Consider the following 18,138-nt stretch of genomic DNA (forward strand, 5'->3'; position numbering starts at 1 on the left):
TTAATCAAAATGCCTTTGAACCAATAAAGATAATTTGAGCATAGCTTAATAGCATCTGTTATACATATTGGCTGTGTATCACAAGATTGGCGATGAACGCCAAGTTGTTTCGCTAAATTTTGTCTTGCTCCTATTGCATACTGAATTAAGCCTGAATTGTATTAGTTTAGTTATTTACTATAACTACGTTTATTTCTTGCACATGCTTCAAACTAATCCGAGTCCTGAATAAAAAAACTCCCACATATACTTAAGGCTTTATCTAGGGCCATCGCTCGTACTGCCTGGTGCAGTGTCTACGGGTCCTAAATTCTGCTACAAAGTGCTTTCCTAAGTTCTGAATTTTCACCCTGCCTAAACTTTGGATCCCAGTACTTTCCCTAAATCATAAAAACTTCTCATCCCTTTATTTTGCCACTCGGTGCTTTCCCAAATTCCAAAACTTTCGTCTTCCCTAAATTCTGCCATCTGGTGCCGACATATTCTGCCACCGCTTCTGGATTTATGGTGAATAACACATCACTTATTCTTAATTAAAATATCACTATGTAATCTTTCGGCCTATGAGTTTCATTAACAAAATTTATTTTTAGCATATGAAAAGAAATTTTTGTTGAATTTTTCCTCGTCAACGTTTCTTAAAGCATTTAAAAATCTATAATCATCGCCAAGCGTAATGTTAGCATAAAAGGTTACCATACTCTTGTTATTCAATTACTAATATAAAAGAAGTTTAGACATCACAGCATGATTTATTACTGAACCTGTCATGTATTGATAAACATGCAGTGATGAAAGCAAAATATAATAAATAATGACTAGCCAGGTCGGCGTCAGGGATATAAAATAGGTGAATGTTTTGGTTTGAGATGTATGCCAAGTAGCTACTCGCCTATGGAGCCAAATTATTAATCTCATAAATTTATGCTTACATGATTGTTTAAAAAAATGTTGTGGCTTTGAGGTCTGGATTTTAGATCATTCTGGATAATAGACGTCCAGATTTCGGACATTATACTGTACTTAATTAAGCTAGATCAGCAAAATATCCATCTTTTTTTAGACAGTACACCAGATATATGTCACGTAAAAAAGAAGCTTTTGTTTACAATATGATTTTTAGATGTAGAATATATTGCAATAAAGGAATATTTTGCCAGCTATTAACTTGTTATAAAAACTACTGGTTGTAGATTACATGAAAGTATATTTGATTTTCAAACAGACTGCAGCCTAGACTTGCAGAATTCCAAAAGGCAGGGGTACAATAATGGTCAGATAAAGCAAAAAATAAAGGTGTTCAGGCAAAGATCATGAAAGAAAATCCACAGCATTTTTATGCCATGTGAATGGCATACCTTAACTTAATGGTAGGTTAAATCCACTTCTTTTTTAGTACTGTAGAGCATATCTATTATTTTCTTTCCAGCATTTTCTAGGTGATGCCATGCACTGAAAAGACATGTCACCTGCCACACTGCAAATCCTTCATGCAAGACTACATCGGACTGCAGAATAGAATGTATCAAAACTATTAAAAATTAAATCATGGGAATTCAGGATGATCTTTAAGAACTTTCAGAAATGCCTGCATCTCATCCTGTAGTGCAACATAAAGCAGAGACTCTTGTAACATAAATAGAAGACAAAAGTTTTCTAGTGATCACAAACGTCTGGTATGATGTCTTAAGCAGGGTAAATGTTGCAAGCAAAAACTATGCAGAACACTTTGCAGAGCTTTCAACTACTGTTTCATTATTGAATAGTATCACTGATTACTTAACTGATCATCATTCAAATGGATATGAAAAAGTACTAGAATCAGAAAAATAAACAGCTACAGTTTTAAATATGGAACCCATTTTTAGGAGAATAAGAAAAAGGATGAGGCTGTTTGAATATGAGTGCACTGATAAGGTTCCAATGCAAATGACCCATAAAAGTGATTTAAAAATCATGTGCTCAATGTAATAATAGCAGACAGTTATTAATTTTTATCAGATAGGTTTGAAAAGTTATAAAGTTTCAATAACGCACGAAGATATTTAAATGACTATAATGATCTGTCATATAAAAATAAACTCAAAGTAGCATGTCAAGGTTTGGAGAGTAATTTAAAGTACCAAGAAAACAGCAACATTAATGGATATAATCTCTTCACTGAACTAGATACAAACAAAGAATTATTTTCTGAAAATGTAAAGTTTCTAATAGAAGCCACAAAGTTCATAAATAATAGGTTACAAAGTGCCATACCAAATCTGTGAGTTGCATTAAAAATAATGCTTCCAATATCTACTAATGCGGCCAACGGCAAGAGAATCTTTAGTAAATCAAAACTTATAAAAACATGTTTACAATCATCCATGTCTTAAGACAGACTGAATTCTTGGCAATTTTAGAAAATGATATTGCAAAGAAAATAAGTGTAAAAATGCCATGAAAAGATAGCTGATCTAAAGTCTAGAGAAAAATGTTTTAAGTATGCTAATTTTTCATACTTTGTTAATACTGATTGGGAGAGGAATTAAAAATAACAACCAAGATAATAAACTCATTTATTCTATATTTATATTTTTTATCTAAGCTTTATTACTTCAATAAATTTAATTTATTGTTAAGAGGCTTTTCCTTAGTAAAGCCCAAAAATTAAAAGGGGGCAGACTCAATAATCTACTGGGAGACTGGATGATAAGATGAAAAACTAATAGCTGGCAGCTATGTGATACGAATTTAACAAGTAAAAACAAGTGGTGTACGCCACATGACTTCCTTGTATGGGATATTAAATTATACACATTTTTTGTAGCATTTCATTTAAGCTTATTTCCTCAAATTTCAGTAGATATATATTTCTTATTCAATTAATTCAGTTCTCACGTCACGGCAAGGGAAAAATACATAAAACTTCAAAATATCTTTATTAAAAATTGAACAATATAGAAAAATATAAAACACCAAATACAGTTAAAAAAATTAAAAAGTTTACTTGTGGTCTCATTCGGCAAAAAGACACTAAAGGTGCAGAAACTGACTTAATTCACTATTCTGCTAAGTTTGAAATGTAAACAAAGATGTCTGTTAAGGTTAAAAAAATTAGGTTTAGCCGCACTTAAACAAATTTTAAATTGTTGATAATTGTACAACTATTGCATGCAGATTAACTAAAGGCATAAAAAACCTTAACCGGAAGTACAACATAATTCAATCATTTTAAAACCAAAAAAGGCACAATTTACCAATATATAAGAATTTTAAAAAAATTAGATTACACAGCCGAGTAACAGAGTGGGCATATATATATTTATATACTTTTGGTGCAGCTAATTGCAACCAAAAAGGAAGGTGCACAACTACATGTTATAGTAGTCCTACAAACAAAATTCCAATATTCTGAGGCTACTTGCTTTGAGTTATGCAAGATATATACGTACATACATACGTCAAGACCCATGTTGGGAAAAAGAGACAAGACTCTATTCTGTCCTTAAGTACAGATATCACGCAGAAACATCATTAAATTGCATTCCATAGCGTTTAAAATGGATATTTTTGTTGAAATATGATACCCAAAAAATTTTTCGATTACAATACTTCCTTTACTTCGTACAAGGAAGTAATAAAATTATGTCGCCAATTTCTTATCACTGAGTTAATTTATTTTTGAATTACTCTTGAATTTTCAACCCTATTCGAAACACTTTTTAATGTAAAATTATGTAAAAATCTAATTTTAAATTAATTTATATTTTATGTAAAACTCTACTGATTTCCAGTTGATATGACACAGATCTCCCTTTTTCAGATGCAAAAGATTATGATATAAAGAAGCAAAAATCTAAAGCCTAAGTCAAATCAATCGAGTTTTATATTAAATTTATTCGAATACAGAACTCGGTTTGTGCTTATTTTTTATTCTACATAGACGTGTAAAATTTTCTAAATTAATCTTAAAATACATCAGTCATAGATATTACTTTAAGAATTACTTATATAAGAATCCCTACCTGATTATAACTTTCTTCTTGCAAAGAATCAAAAACTGACATTTCATTTGATTTTGAAAGATATGTAGAATTAAAAAACTGTTGCGCTTTTTCTTCTCTTGATCTTAATTCTAAAAAGATAAGAAGCCAATTACATTTTAATGCTATTCAACACACATACATAATGGAAATTGCATTATTAAAAGGAAAAAAAAAAAGAACTATTTATTTTATCATTAAAACATGGCAGAAGATCCAAAATTTATCTCAAGAATCATTTAATATTTTTTGAAAAAATTTAAACTGTACTAGTTAAATATATATTAATTTTGGATAAAATGGTTAGATTTGTATGCTTAGCTGCTATGCTTAGGGGGCAAATATGGAGTTGCATTAAAAATTGAGAAATATAATAAAAGAAGAAAAATTTCAGAATCATTTTTGCACCATATAAGAAGTACTTAATACCAGCAATTTGCAGATGAATAATATGGAAACAGTAAACTTTTATCCCTGAAAAATTTCAAAATCATCTAGAATTTATTGCATCACTTGAAGTAATTTATAGCAAGGAGAAATGATTATTAATAATAAGCTGAGGTGGCTTAAGTTGAGACACTATATTAAAATGGTTTCTTGATTTAGTACAGGAAATAAAAAATTTTACGACACAATAAATAAATAACTACATAATGATATATGGATAATAGACTTAGCATTTCTTGTTGACTTAAATGGCCATTTAAATATTCTCCACCAGAATTTTACTACTAGTACAGGTATAATTTCACCTCGCTAACTGTGCAACTCCCAGAGGGGATTTGATAATATCCCAGAGGAGATTTGATGGTCTACCATTCTTATTACCCAGCCTACAACCTCTCAAATGAACAAATATTCAGCTTGTTGTGTATTTCGAGTGCCCCCTAGCCTCACAGACATTATACACTTACACACATCCATGTCTTCTCCAGCATTAATGCCAGGGCCCATTTCTATGGCAAACATGCATGCAAGAATATGTAAGCAAATTGGCTTAACTGTAAAATAAATTTGAAGAGAGATATAAAAGTTTTAATAATTTGGAGTCTGTTTTTATATTATTTTCATTATCATTAAAAACGAACAAAAATACTGTAATGCACCAGAAAATCTACAAACAGAACTAATTTTTACAGTGTTATATAAATTTTATTCAAAGATTTTGAAGACACAGATTTGATCATTTTTACTCATACTTGTCGAAAGATAAATACCCTGAAGTAGGAATTTTTAAAATAAGTTTAATCACTTTGTTCGGGACTGAGAGATGAGCAACTACAATCTGTGATGAAGATAGTTTCCATCAATTTTTCTCCAAGCTAAACACATAAACAGAATTGAAATTGCATCAAGTGTCAAGCTGCAGTAAGAAATAAATATGTTTATCACTATTTTACATGCAAATGTGTGTATTTTTCTACATGTGTTAAAAAACACTAATAAATAAAACAGCTTAATAAATAAAAAGCTCACATTTTTTATTCTTAACTTTTGACGTCTGAAACTTTTCCCTAATTTCTTTATTTTTAGTTTAAAATTGAATTATTTAATGGTTAAATCAGGATATAAAAGCTGTTTGAAATAAATGTCAGTCAGACAATTCAACATTCAGCTATAAATATGTTTGAATTACCAAATAACAGAAATTTCTTGCAGATTAGATTTCAGAAAGAAAACAAACATAAATTTGAATTTTTTTGGCTAATCTTTGGAATATGGTAACAGGTAGTTTGGTGACATTTTGGTAAAGCGATAAAAGTTACTAGCTAGGAATTTAGTAGTGTACATGGATAAAGTCAAGAGTTTGCGCAATGCCATTTTTGTGCAATTCTGGGATTTTTTTTAAGTGAAAATAGGTCGACATGTACATGGATGATACCGTGTATGTGCAATTCTTAGAAACACGACAAGCAGTTTGCGATTCTGCACTTTCTCCCAATTTCGCACCTAATCTTCGTAAGCATTTTCTTCAAAAATGTTGAGTAAAAAAAAAAAAAAACCATGCCTTTACTTTGTGAAAACAAAATGGCGTCCAAAACAAAACTAGCAGGTTGCTGTAGCAGGGTTGATTGCCAAATTTTCGACAAAATATCGCCAAGTTACCATAATCCAAAGATTAACCTTTTTACCCTATGCCTTATTAAAGTAGTTTATGTATGCTTTGAGAAATATTTGGTAAATGATTGGACATCAAAAAAAAAAACAGGAAAGAAAATTTAACTGTAAGAAAGAGTCATAATTTTAACCAGAGAGAGAAAGAAAAATTTAAATGTGAAAAATAAAAAGTAAGAATACACAAAAACATTGTAGGAAATACAACTGAACATTACTGAATTAAATTTTCAATAAAACCATGTTCAAGGAAAATTAAACTTTAAAAGTAAAATTTCAAACATATTGTTGTTACATATGGCTTTATTCGAAAGATCAATCCCAACATATAAAACAGCTCAAGTATCACACAACAGCAATGATATATAACAAAAAAGAACAAACATTTAAAGTAAGAATCAGAATAAATGAGAACATAGGAACAAAAGTAAAATGTTAAAAATTTAAACAACAAGGAAAGGAACATAAGAGATTTAATCTTTACAATGAGTTGATGAAAGCTCTGGCATTCCAGTATAGTTTACTTATCTCACCACGTTTCTGAGACTCTTTGTCTAGTTCTGGGCATATTAGAAAATGCTCTGCATTCATGATGCCTAAACTGCAAATTTGGCATATACTAGACGGAAGAATGCCAATTTTATTAAAATGATGTGCCATGCAATTGTGGCCTGTTTGTGACAGCCTCTTTATGAGGGTTTTGATAAAACTTTTTCCATGTGTCTTGAATGTCAGCATAGGATTTGCCTGTTGATTTTGCTGCCTGGTCAGATCTAAGAGTATCCATTAATTTATAAAAAATATCCTTCTTAAGTGAGTCTGGAGGGAGTGGTTTGCTGTCTTGTGGATCAACTGTTCCTCTCTTGGCTAGTGAGTCTGCCTCTTCATTACCGTCGATACCTACATGCGAAAGGATGCATTGAAAAATGATTGTTTGTGTTTATAAAGAAAGTTCAAGGTTTGACTTATTTCTTAGGGAATGTCACTTGCGTACGTGATATCCTTAAATCACACATGCCTCCTGGGTGGTGCTAAATGAGTAACAGCTATGGCTAAGGCAACTCAGAGTAAAATTTCAAACATACTATAAACTTATATGTAACATATCACACACATGCGGCATGTAAAGGGCCATTTCCACTGGGGTTTATCTGAGCTAACAGGGACAACTAACATAGCCGATCCATCTCCAAAACCAGTTTTTCCCCATAGAGCTGCAAGTTGAAAATTCTGAACTACAGGCATAGTGGAGCTAGTCGACACAGGAAACTGACTCTGTTAGCTCAGATACACCCAAACGGCCTTAGCAGGTTATAAAGCGGCCAGGTTATCCATTCATTAAAATATATGCAGTGCAATATATGTGAATATATATATATATATATGTGTGTGTGTGTGTCATAAATTCTGTAGATTCTTGAGATACATGGATGCATAAAATGACATAATGGAGAAGAAGAACTTAAGAGATGTGACATAGATATAACACATAATTTTATACTTCGATAACTAATTTTGAACACATATTCATCTGCGATGATTAAAGATGCGATAAGCATCCTACAGTTTTATATAACTGGTCACAATTTGAGACAATGGATGAAACAGACAAACAAGTAACACACCTAACACAGAGAAAGGAAGGCAGGATATAATTGCTTTTCAGCAAAAGGAGTATTTATAAAATCAGGTATTTTTTTTTTTTTTTTTTCTTACACTTTAAACTATGACTAGATAAAAAAATATCTGCAATGCTACTCTTACGTAATGGCATAATACAAATTAATTTTTGGATGATGCACTTTAGACTCATAAATAATTAGTAGACAGAGCGAAGGAAGGAGAAGTAACTAAATTAAAATGAGTTATAAAAAGGGACTATTGACAAGATATAACTAGTATTTTTCTTTCATATTTTATATCTTACATAGCCCCCATTCAAAGAGGAAAAGACTTGGAAATAGAAAAGTCTTTTTAGAAAAGTACATTAGAGCATTAGCAAATTAAGTTAAGTTTCGTACAATATACACAATATACATTTTTCCAATGAGAAAAAATGATTTTCTTCAAGGACACAGCCTTTAGGTTTCACTATGTGCCATTATTTTGTTTGTGAACTTTCTCATATCTTAACATAAAAATGCAATTCGGAAATACAGTACATGCTGCTTTTTAAAATCACTTCCTTTCAGAGCATCTTTAAGTTTATTAAGTGTCTGAGTTTAATAAACAGGGATTGTGTATTGCAAATTGGGATAACAATTTTAAACTTTTCAAGTAAAATTATAATTTACTATTCATTAATTAATCTTAAAATAATAATTAAAAATTACGACTAAAACTAAACTACTTATGCAATTTTGAAATTCATTTTACAATTTTTTATATAACATATTTTTATAGTTCTTATTAAAATTCAATCTATTACAAACAACTATTCTATAAATGTTTGTTTCATATTGTTCAACAACAGTTTTTCAATTGCAATCTCAATTTTTCAAAATTGCTGATATCTTTTTTGATCATTTTTCAGTTCAAGAATTTTTCTTAGAATTTACAGTGCTTTTTGATTGATGATGGCATGTCATTCGTTTTTTCTTTCTATATCATTTTTGCAGTCAGTTTTCTGCAGTTAACACTTATGTAATCAGTTTTCATGCACGCTGTTTAAATATCGCCCTCATAACTTCACTCATTAATATCTAAACCATTAGCTATAATTTGCAATTCCTCTCAGGCTTCTTCTATGTAAAAGCCACATTTTTTAAAATACTTTTTTACTGATTTTAAGAGGTTAACCCCCTGTATTGACTATACTATACATAGCCTCTAACAGAGATATTTTTCCTAAAACTTATCGCCTTGCAAAAGCTTGCACTTTCACAAAATTCAGTTCTCTTCGTCTTTATAGCACATCCTTAATATAACTGTATGCCTAACATGTACGATAATAGTGAAAAGTGTTCCGCTTAGTCTCAGCAGTCCCCCCACCATGCACCTTCTTTCCACGTTCTGGTCCTTACTTCAGTGTTCCTCATTTCATGGCCAATCACCGGAGGACACAGTACTAAGCTCTTTATTTATATTTATTCATGTATTTAATTCCATCAACGGGATCCAACAGGCTGAAAAGCATCTAACCCAGTGGGCCAGCTGTTCCGTCGATGGTGAAAAGAAAAGAAACTTCTCTTCATCATTTACTTAACATCTTTTGCATAATGACACTTGGAAGGCTTTTATATTACCTTAAAATAAAGGACTGAAGTTGTATTTGCAGGAAGAGACACTAATGTTTTTCAGAGAGATATGTGTGTGTGCTGCACAGTTATCTAAATAGTAAAATTTATTTTTTTCAATTTTTAGTTCACTATCCCATTTAAAAAAAAAAACAGTAAAAATACTATTTGTCCTTTTGTCGATAATCAATGCTGTCACTTAATTGTTGGGCTCATATTGCCCATTAATGATGCAGTAACTTCAGCCTTTCTAAACCAAATGTCGTTTCAGTTTTATATATCAATCTGTGTTCTTGCAATGTTCTGTTATGCAGTCCCGTTTTGTCTGCATTATAACGTTCGAGAGGTTTGTATTCATTTAGTAGACCAAGAAAACATCTTTTACCCAGTTACTAGCTGCATGATGATTTGCTTCTTATTTCTCACAATGCAATTTCTGATAAATAATATTGCTAATAATGTAATAAATACTCCTTTGCTTCTCTTTCTCGAACTTGTGAGCCATATATTAGTTCACATAAAATTCTAATAATAATAAAGTGTCAAGAAGTATTCTGCACTGTGTCTGTTGTCAAAGCCTCTCGATTTCGGGAGGGCTGACAAACTAATGATCTTGTTTTTCCTCTGATATCTTTCTAGATACTACAAATCAGAGGATATAAAATACAAGTGAAAAAATAAGGAGGCACGGTTAATTCAGTCTGCTGATTTTTTCCTTCGGAACAACATGCCAGAATGCTCTTGAACTCTCGACTAGAGAACAGGTTCCTCACATCACGAGGCCTATATTTGACTATAGTAATTATTTTATGCTATGCTATCCATTCTCGTAATTGTAATAAATATGTTTTGAGTTCAAAAATGCAGTTAAATATTATGCAACCTCACAAATGTATCAATGTAAATGTATGGAGTCAGATGCACTATCTGCTGCCAGCCACCCACAAAACCATTCTAAAAAGGCAATTTCAGCATCTCTTGATTTGTCTCTTTTGCACTTCCTTGAGTTACCTGCATGTTTCGTTAATTCTTCATTGATTAAAATTCCTTGTTTAAGAAAATTGCATAATGTTGTTTGGGAAATTCCCACATAATTATAGTTCCTCTGGCTGCAATTAATGAGAGCATTAAAATCTTTTAACAATTTATCCTTTTTTTTTTTTTTTTTTTTTTTTTTTTTTCCAGCCTCAGATTTTTTTGCGAGGCTTTTTGACAAGTTACAAGTTAAGCACACAACAAATTTAAAAGTATGTTTCTTCCAGTGATGTACTTAAATTCCAGAATTTAAATTTCTAGGCAGCAGAAAGATTGCCTTTTGTCTGTTTAGTCTGACTGTGCCACTTCATGATTACAAGAACGACTAATGTGTTTATTACTTTTTCTTCAGTCTACAATTACTACTTCCTTTCTATACAAAGACTCTAAATGTATGATAATGCTCAGGAGCATTTCATGCACTTTTTTAAAACTCTGTAAACATAATGCTAATCACGCAGAGGATTTTGAAGATGAAAACCTTAAAAGGTGGTATTCAGAAGTTGCACTTTCACATCCTATCAGCTGGTATTAGAGAAGGAACTCTCGCGCCTCTAAAGAATTGCTATTGTTAACCTTAAAATAAGGAAATTCTGCCACTCTGAAGCAAGTGCGAACAAAGAACTCTGGAAACAAGTGTCTCGCAGGTACAGGGACTGGAGAGGGAGGAAAATATCGGCCAAATTCATTTTATTCAAGCGCTGCATAACTGAATATTTGTTAACTATTAAATGGATGAACTACGAAAAACTTTGATAGGTACATGTAAGATTTCCTGCCATTGAAGAATAAGTTTTTTGCCAATCTGAGTTTAATAAACAGCAATTTTTCTATTAATTAGTATGTATTTGTTTCTGTTCCAGCAAATTTGAATGCAATAAGCAGCTGAGTTTATTAACCAGAGAATTTAATAAGCAGAAGGTACTTTTACAAAACAAAACAAAATATTACATAATACCTAGACTAAATGATTTTTAATTTTTAAAAGTTTGTAACTTCATTTCCTCTAAAAATATATACAGTTCTTGAAATGTTCTCTAGAATAAATTTTAAAATTATATAAATTTGGAGTCTTAATTTTTTCCAGAAATAATCATAAGAATTCACAGTTCCTGAAAATTCTTTGCTTGAATATCATATGTAATTTTTACAGTCCTTGTCTTTGTAAAAACTGTAATCAATATAATAATCAAAATTTTCTTTTTTCATGAAAGTCTATTAATTATTTACAAATTATAAAACAGTCCACATTTTCTTACTGTAAGGCAATATAAAACAGATTTTACACATTAATAAACATAGAAGCCTAACAAAATCAACTTTGATAAAAATATGAGCAAGTGCTCACAAGCAAAACAGTGCTAACTACTTGCTGATGGCTGTGGGTTGCTTAAATAGAGTAGCAAACAAACCCTCCAATTCTTACACAAGGGGTAACTTGCTTTTAGCATTGAATCACTTTTTCTAAATACATTTGCTTCAATAAACAAATCGATTTCCCCACTAGTCTCTGCATCATCTCTTTAATTAATTAATATTTCAGCAATGTAACATTGAAAAACAATTCAATTTTTTTTCCTCTTTATGTAACCAAGTTCCTTCTCAATAAGTTTCTTGTTCATTTTAGAATTTTCAGATTTAATTATAGATTTCTGTTATTCTAAAAAACTGCATGCATTTAGAATGTATAGAAGAAATTGCTAATCTGATTTTATTTTTAATTATACATGCATGGAGAATAAATATAAAATGATATATGATCAGAGCTGGTGACAGAGTGGAGAGGCAGAATTTTCAGAATTTAGTGAAACACCAAGCAACAAAACTGAGGGATGGCAAAATTTTTAAAATTTGGGGCAGGCACTGGACAGCAATTCATGACCCACAGAGATTGCACCAAGCATAAAAATGCCTAGTGTGAGTCCTGTGTATGGTGTACTGAGACATGTAAAATTAACCTTTTAAACCGTCAATTTTCAATTTCTCCATTAACAGATAATTTCCTTTCAACAGATATAGATCCATGTTATATGAATAGAAACATTTTTACAATTTTGTCTGCTTGTATGTATATACAGAAAAGAAGAGAAAATAAAAGAAAGATTAAAATGTTGAGAGAAAGACTTCTAAAATCAAAAGCAGAAAACTTCAATAATTTTGTTTTCACTCTTCTTCAAAAAATAAGAAATTCATCACAAACTTCCTGTAAAATTTATTCATTACATGTTAATGGCATGAAGACTTTTTTTTTTTTTTTTTAGACATACTTTTCTGGAATCTTTTGGAATCACAGGTTCAATAAACTTGCCTTGAAACCCTTAGACCTTCCGCAGTGAGAGATCTAAAATCCAAAAGAAAACTTACACCTACCAAATCTATAAGAGTTAATAGCTAGAAGATTTTTAGAAAAAAAAAATTTTTTTCAGAAAAGTTGAAGTGAATTTTGAGAAAACTGATATACATTTGAATAATTCATATGCAAGAAAAACCCTTATTATGAAAAAATACAAAAGATGGTGATTTTTCAGAATCAAAATATTCCTAAGTCATGAAAAAATGCAAAAGACAAAATTTGCATATCTTTGAATTAAAAATTTTAAATACTAATTGGTCTAAAATCCCTAAAATATTGATAAGTTACTAAATTTAGTGCTGCCTAACAAAAGAAGTCATATTCCCAAAAGGGAAAAGTTGTTTGTGTTGTAATATTTTACGAGCTCTTCATCTGCAAAAAAGAAATAATTTTGAAATGACTTCGATCGAGGTAAGGACATGTGCCTAAAATTTCGAGTATCGCACCATTTGCATTACAAGTAAGAATAAATTCAAATGATTACCCAAAATACATACATTCTTCAATAAAGCACCAGAAAATACTCCTACAAAATGTTAATTCACATGAAAACGACAATTCTAAAAAAACAGAGAGAAATGTCAGATGAGTAAAATTTAGGATCTCTTTGAATTTTGGCTGAAATTAAGAACATTGAATGACTAAAAATCATTTCCAAAAATTCTAAGGACTCTTGTGGTCTTACAGTATGAAAAATGTGTCTCAACTGAAAAACAACTAGCATGAAGTTTAGCGTAGTTTACTGTGTACGACTGCTGTCAATGGCAGGCTTTTATTTGCTGCCCTATTAATGGAAACGAAATGAATAAATTTTAATACCTGAAAGTTTTTATCAACATATATTTGTATAATCAAAATATAAAAGATATTAATTACTCACGACGAAGATGTTCAGATTGCGCAGAATGAAATTTTGAAGATAATTCTTGTAGAGAACTAACTAATGATGACAGAACATTCTGACTGACTTGATGTTCTCGAGATGTGGTACCTCGGCTTCTTTCTCGTATTTGGTGTATTATCTTTTGGCAGTGATGAAACATCTAAAACAGAATTGGCATAAAATTTAGAAATTACATCACAGTTTTTAATATTTTAAGTGAATACAAAGTACCTAAAATGCATTATATTTTCTTAATAAAACAGTAATACCCTTTTGGTTCTTTCTGACTATCTGCAGCCATTTGGTAAGCTTTCACAATGCAAAGCACTGTGGCAAGCACAAAAAGTGGCAGTGAGGGCAATGTGCCACATTATATCGCAGAGAAGAGTTGACTTCTGCCTTCAAATTTGAGTCGCTTTTGTTGCATTTGAGTATATTATTTTCTTCTTGTAAAGAATATTAATGTACATGGAATTTTTTGGCTCAATAAGAAAGCTTCATTTCTTCAGAAACATGGCATTTTGTTCAACGATACACAATGCAAAAATTCACAATCCATGAAACTGTACCTCTTAAACAATCAAAGTTTGCATGGGATGATTAATTTGCACAATTCTCTGAGGTTTCTTAAGCAAAATCAAATCACTGTATACATGAGGAGAATGACAGTGTGTGCAGTGCCATATTATATGTGATGCAGAGTTTATATGAATCTCTGATTTTTTTTAAGTTGAAAATTACTGTAGATATGAATAGAACAACTTTTGAAAAAAAAAAGTTTAGTGTTTTATTATAGTTGTTTCTTGCACTTTCAGTTGCAGTTTTATGCAATTCTTAGTGCACTGTGATGTTTTGGAAATGGCTGTTGTCTTTCACATTTCAACTTGACAAAAAATTAGTCTGCAATGATTGCTGACTTTTCAGAACAGGGGTGTGAGTATTCAGAAATATCCCTATTTCGTACATAAATATAAGCTTCATTTTATAAGACATGCATTTTTCCTGCAGAATAAATGTTGCATAATTTTAATACCATATATATTTATTTAAATCACATAATCATTTAAAAAATACATTTAAAAATTTTTTTAAACAATAATTAGTACTTATCGTTTCATTGGCGCAAATCTCGCCAAGCAGACTTATTTGGTGACAACATACAGCATACATATAAAAAATGTTAACAAATGTTAGTTCTAAAATTTTTTTATTTTGAACGCATAAGCATTTTAATATCGTTTAAAATTTTGTAAAATACCAATAAATAAAGACAATAAATTTGTAAAAAGACATTATTTTAAGAATTTACAATGTTTTCATGTTTCAACAGCCTGATTCACCGGTTCATATCACGTGACCCCAAGTGATCACAGCTCACATAAACTATGCTACAAAAATCTAATTCTCTCAGTAGTTATCTACATTAATTTTAAGTTAAATCTTAATTTGGAATACAAGTTTAAACGCAAGAATTATTTCAATTTGTACAAATAGCTTACTCAGACATTATGCAAAACCGCAGTGCTTTACTTCGCTAGTACATTCTCATTAAGAATGGATAAATTTAACCCTTGACTTTGCCTTTTCTATATTTTCACCTTCGGGTGAGAGGTGTTATTGCATCCTAATTGGCTTAATTACCTCGAATGGCCTTATGGCATAAAACTGAACTATCTGGTAAAAATTCTATGTAATTATTTGCCAGTATTGAAAGAAACAATCAATCTGATAAGAAATGGCTGTGAATTGTTTTGAAAATGAGGCATAAAAGGTTACCAGCGAGGATATTACATTTGGCGTCAGTTGTACCATTATTGGCGAAATTATTGCCTGCGCCGGCAAAACAGAAAAGTACCCAATAATTTATCCTTAATCTATCACTCTTAACAAGATCTTGAAAGAAAGCAGTATCAGCCATAATAGCACACAGTAAAGTTCAGAATCTTTTTTTAAATTATTCTGAACTTACTAGTGCAACTGTTGTTTTCAAAATTGTACTAAGTTAAACTAAAGGCTAGATTCTTATCACAATTGTTAATTAGCTAAAGTTTCACAATCAGTAATCACTAAATTAACAAATCCTTAAAAACAGGATCAATGATAAAATTTATACTACTACAGTACAAAGTCCATAATCTGGACTCAAGCGATTCCAGATTAGGGGTTTTTCCGGATTATAGATCATCAATTTAAATCTGGTAAGATGGCATGCAAAAATTATACAATAAAAAATATGAAACCGTAATTTATGAAATAAAGAGCAATTATGATCTAAAGGGTATCAAACTTTTTTTTTTTTTTTTTTTTTTTTTTTTTTTTACTTTATTAAACATTTCTTTCAATGTAAGTTGCTTTGTTTTTTGTGCTAATACTTTCTCTTTAATTCTATAAACAGACATAATTTCTTGTTCAGTTACAAAGTTCCACTGTTCAAGTCCTGTTATTGCTATGTCGAGAATAGCGACTAACTTGTCAATCGAAATTTTTTCGTTTTCATTTCGTCTCTGTCACTTTCTTCACTATCGGAAGCCCACATGGGTAACCGCTTTATGCGCATGCGTAGCGGACACGCGCGCATTAACCTTTTCCCGGGGGCTGGGACATATATGTCCCGCATGTTCACTACTTTAAATGTGTCTCAAGAAATTTCAGTAAACTATGGAGATTTAAAATTTACTCCTTAATATGGATTAGGAAGTGCAATACCCTGTCGATTTGTTTTTCTGTTCCTTTCAGTTAAAATAAGTGACTAAATGGCCAAAATACATTCGAAAAAGGTTAAACGCACATGCGTAAGTTTGTGGCTTTAAGGTCCGGATTATAGATCATTCCGGATAATGGACGTCCGGATTATAGACGTACTGTATTTCACATACTAGTTCTGGCTCCTACATATTACTCAATATGCCAAGGAACAAAGTAGATTTCTTATAACTGGGTTATCAAGTGAGAACTGCAGTATCTTTCTAAACAGCTTTAAAATGAATATTTTTAAATATGTTTTTTCCATCACACGCAAAGACATTTAATTGGTTCATTCAATAAACAATAATTTAATATGAAAATATTATAATAAAAAAGTATTTTAAAAAGCAAAATATGAAATAAAATAAATGGAACTGATTCTGCTATCTTAAGTTATGTAAATGAAATATGAGGAAATTATGTATCACTAAAAATATTTCAAATTCAAAAGATCTATTTTTATAAATAAAGCATAAAAACAGCCAAAGTAATAAAAAATAGTATAAAAATTTGCTATTGAAATCTAATGTGAACTTAAAATGAAATTTTGAACAGGAGAGGAAAACCAAACTTTGGGAGGGGGATATATTTTAATTTTAAAAATATAACTTAATTTAAAAAAAATTATGCAATTTGGCATAAAAAATTTATTTAAAAAATAATTAACACACAAAAGGTTAACAATTGGAATAAAAGATGACAAAAGCCAAAGTCTAGTTTTTAAACCAACAACAGTCTGACCATAAGTCAAATATGCAAAGCCATTCTGCCACCACATATATAAGAAGTTTGATTCTTTAATCAAAAAGAAAGCACAAAAGGCAAATGGAAGAAAATTTCCGAGACAAAGTGAAATAATAATTTGGAATTTCATGAAGTAATGTAGCAGATGTAAAAGACCTAACAGTAGATAGCAGATGTAAAAGACCTACCAGTAGGTAGCAGATGTAAAAGACCTAACATGTCAATTTAGTTTATAAAAAAATTGTGGCAGTTTTACTATGCAGCTTTTTAATGTCTGTTTGAAATTCGAATCAATGGGTTATTTAAGATGCATAACAAAATATTCATGGTAGCTTCTCTTATAAAATACATAATGAAATATTCAGAGTAGCTTCTACTACAAATTTTATGAAGAACTAATGAAAAATTAAGATATAAAATACAAGCAACTATTAATGTAACATTTAAAATTCTAACTTATGCATCAAATATGCATCTGAACTGCAAACTGTACTTCTTGAATCAAAATATATACAATTTTAAAATAAATTTTTAAAATCTTTATTCCAAACAAATTTCCATAAACTATTCCAGTAAAAAATTCTTGCAATTAAGTGTGGTGGCTAATTTAACAAATAATTATCTAACTTGAAACAGTAACATAATAGAAGCATAATTTTTTATAATACAAATTATATTATGATAAATTATAAATGCTTCTTGAGCTGTGAATGCATATTTATGCCAAAGAATTACAAGAGAATTCAGCAAGATATTGTTTAGTTTCACACCAAATGCAAACATGATGAGCATTTTATTTATAAAGACGGTGGTTCATTAAAGGCTATCTCCAAACATGCCCTTTAAACCTCTGAGTGGCATCACTTTTTGTATCTGATTATGAAGAACTATATTTAAATAGCATTTATTAGCTAAATTTGCATAATTAATTATGTTTCATAAACTATAATAATGTTTTCATAAACTTTCATTTATCATGATAATGCTTAAATCATTAAAGTA

At 30.4% G+C, this 18,138-nt stretch overlaps 1 protein-coding gene across 1 annotated transcript in view; it reads right to left on the bottom strand.

Annotated features, from left to right (window-relative positions):
- The window catches only part of Syx16 (syntaxin 16), a 48,909-nt gene that overhangs the window by 9,859 nt on the left and 20,912 nt on the right, over positions 1–18,138 (bottom strand). The window contains exons 6-7 of the mRNA XM_035365161.2: positions 13,645–13,807; positions 4,008–4,117 (exon numbers count right to left, since the gene is read on the bottom strand). Of these exons, the coding sequence (XP_035221052.2) occupies positions 4,008–4,117; positions 13,645–13,807 (273 nt within the window). The remainder of the gene's footprint in view (positions 1–4,007; positions 4,118–13,644; positions 13,808–18,138) is intronic.

The sequence above is a fragment of the Stegodyphus dumicola genome, chromosome 6 (assembly GCF_044657685.1).
Source record: "Stegodyphus dumicola isolate Sdum_Otavi_A_Nest chromosome 6, ASM4465768v1".
In the NCBI taxonomy this organism is placed as follows: Eukaryota; Metazoa; Arthropoda; class Arachnida; order Araneae; family Eresidae; genus Stegodyphus; species Stegodyphus dumicola.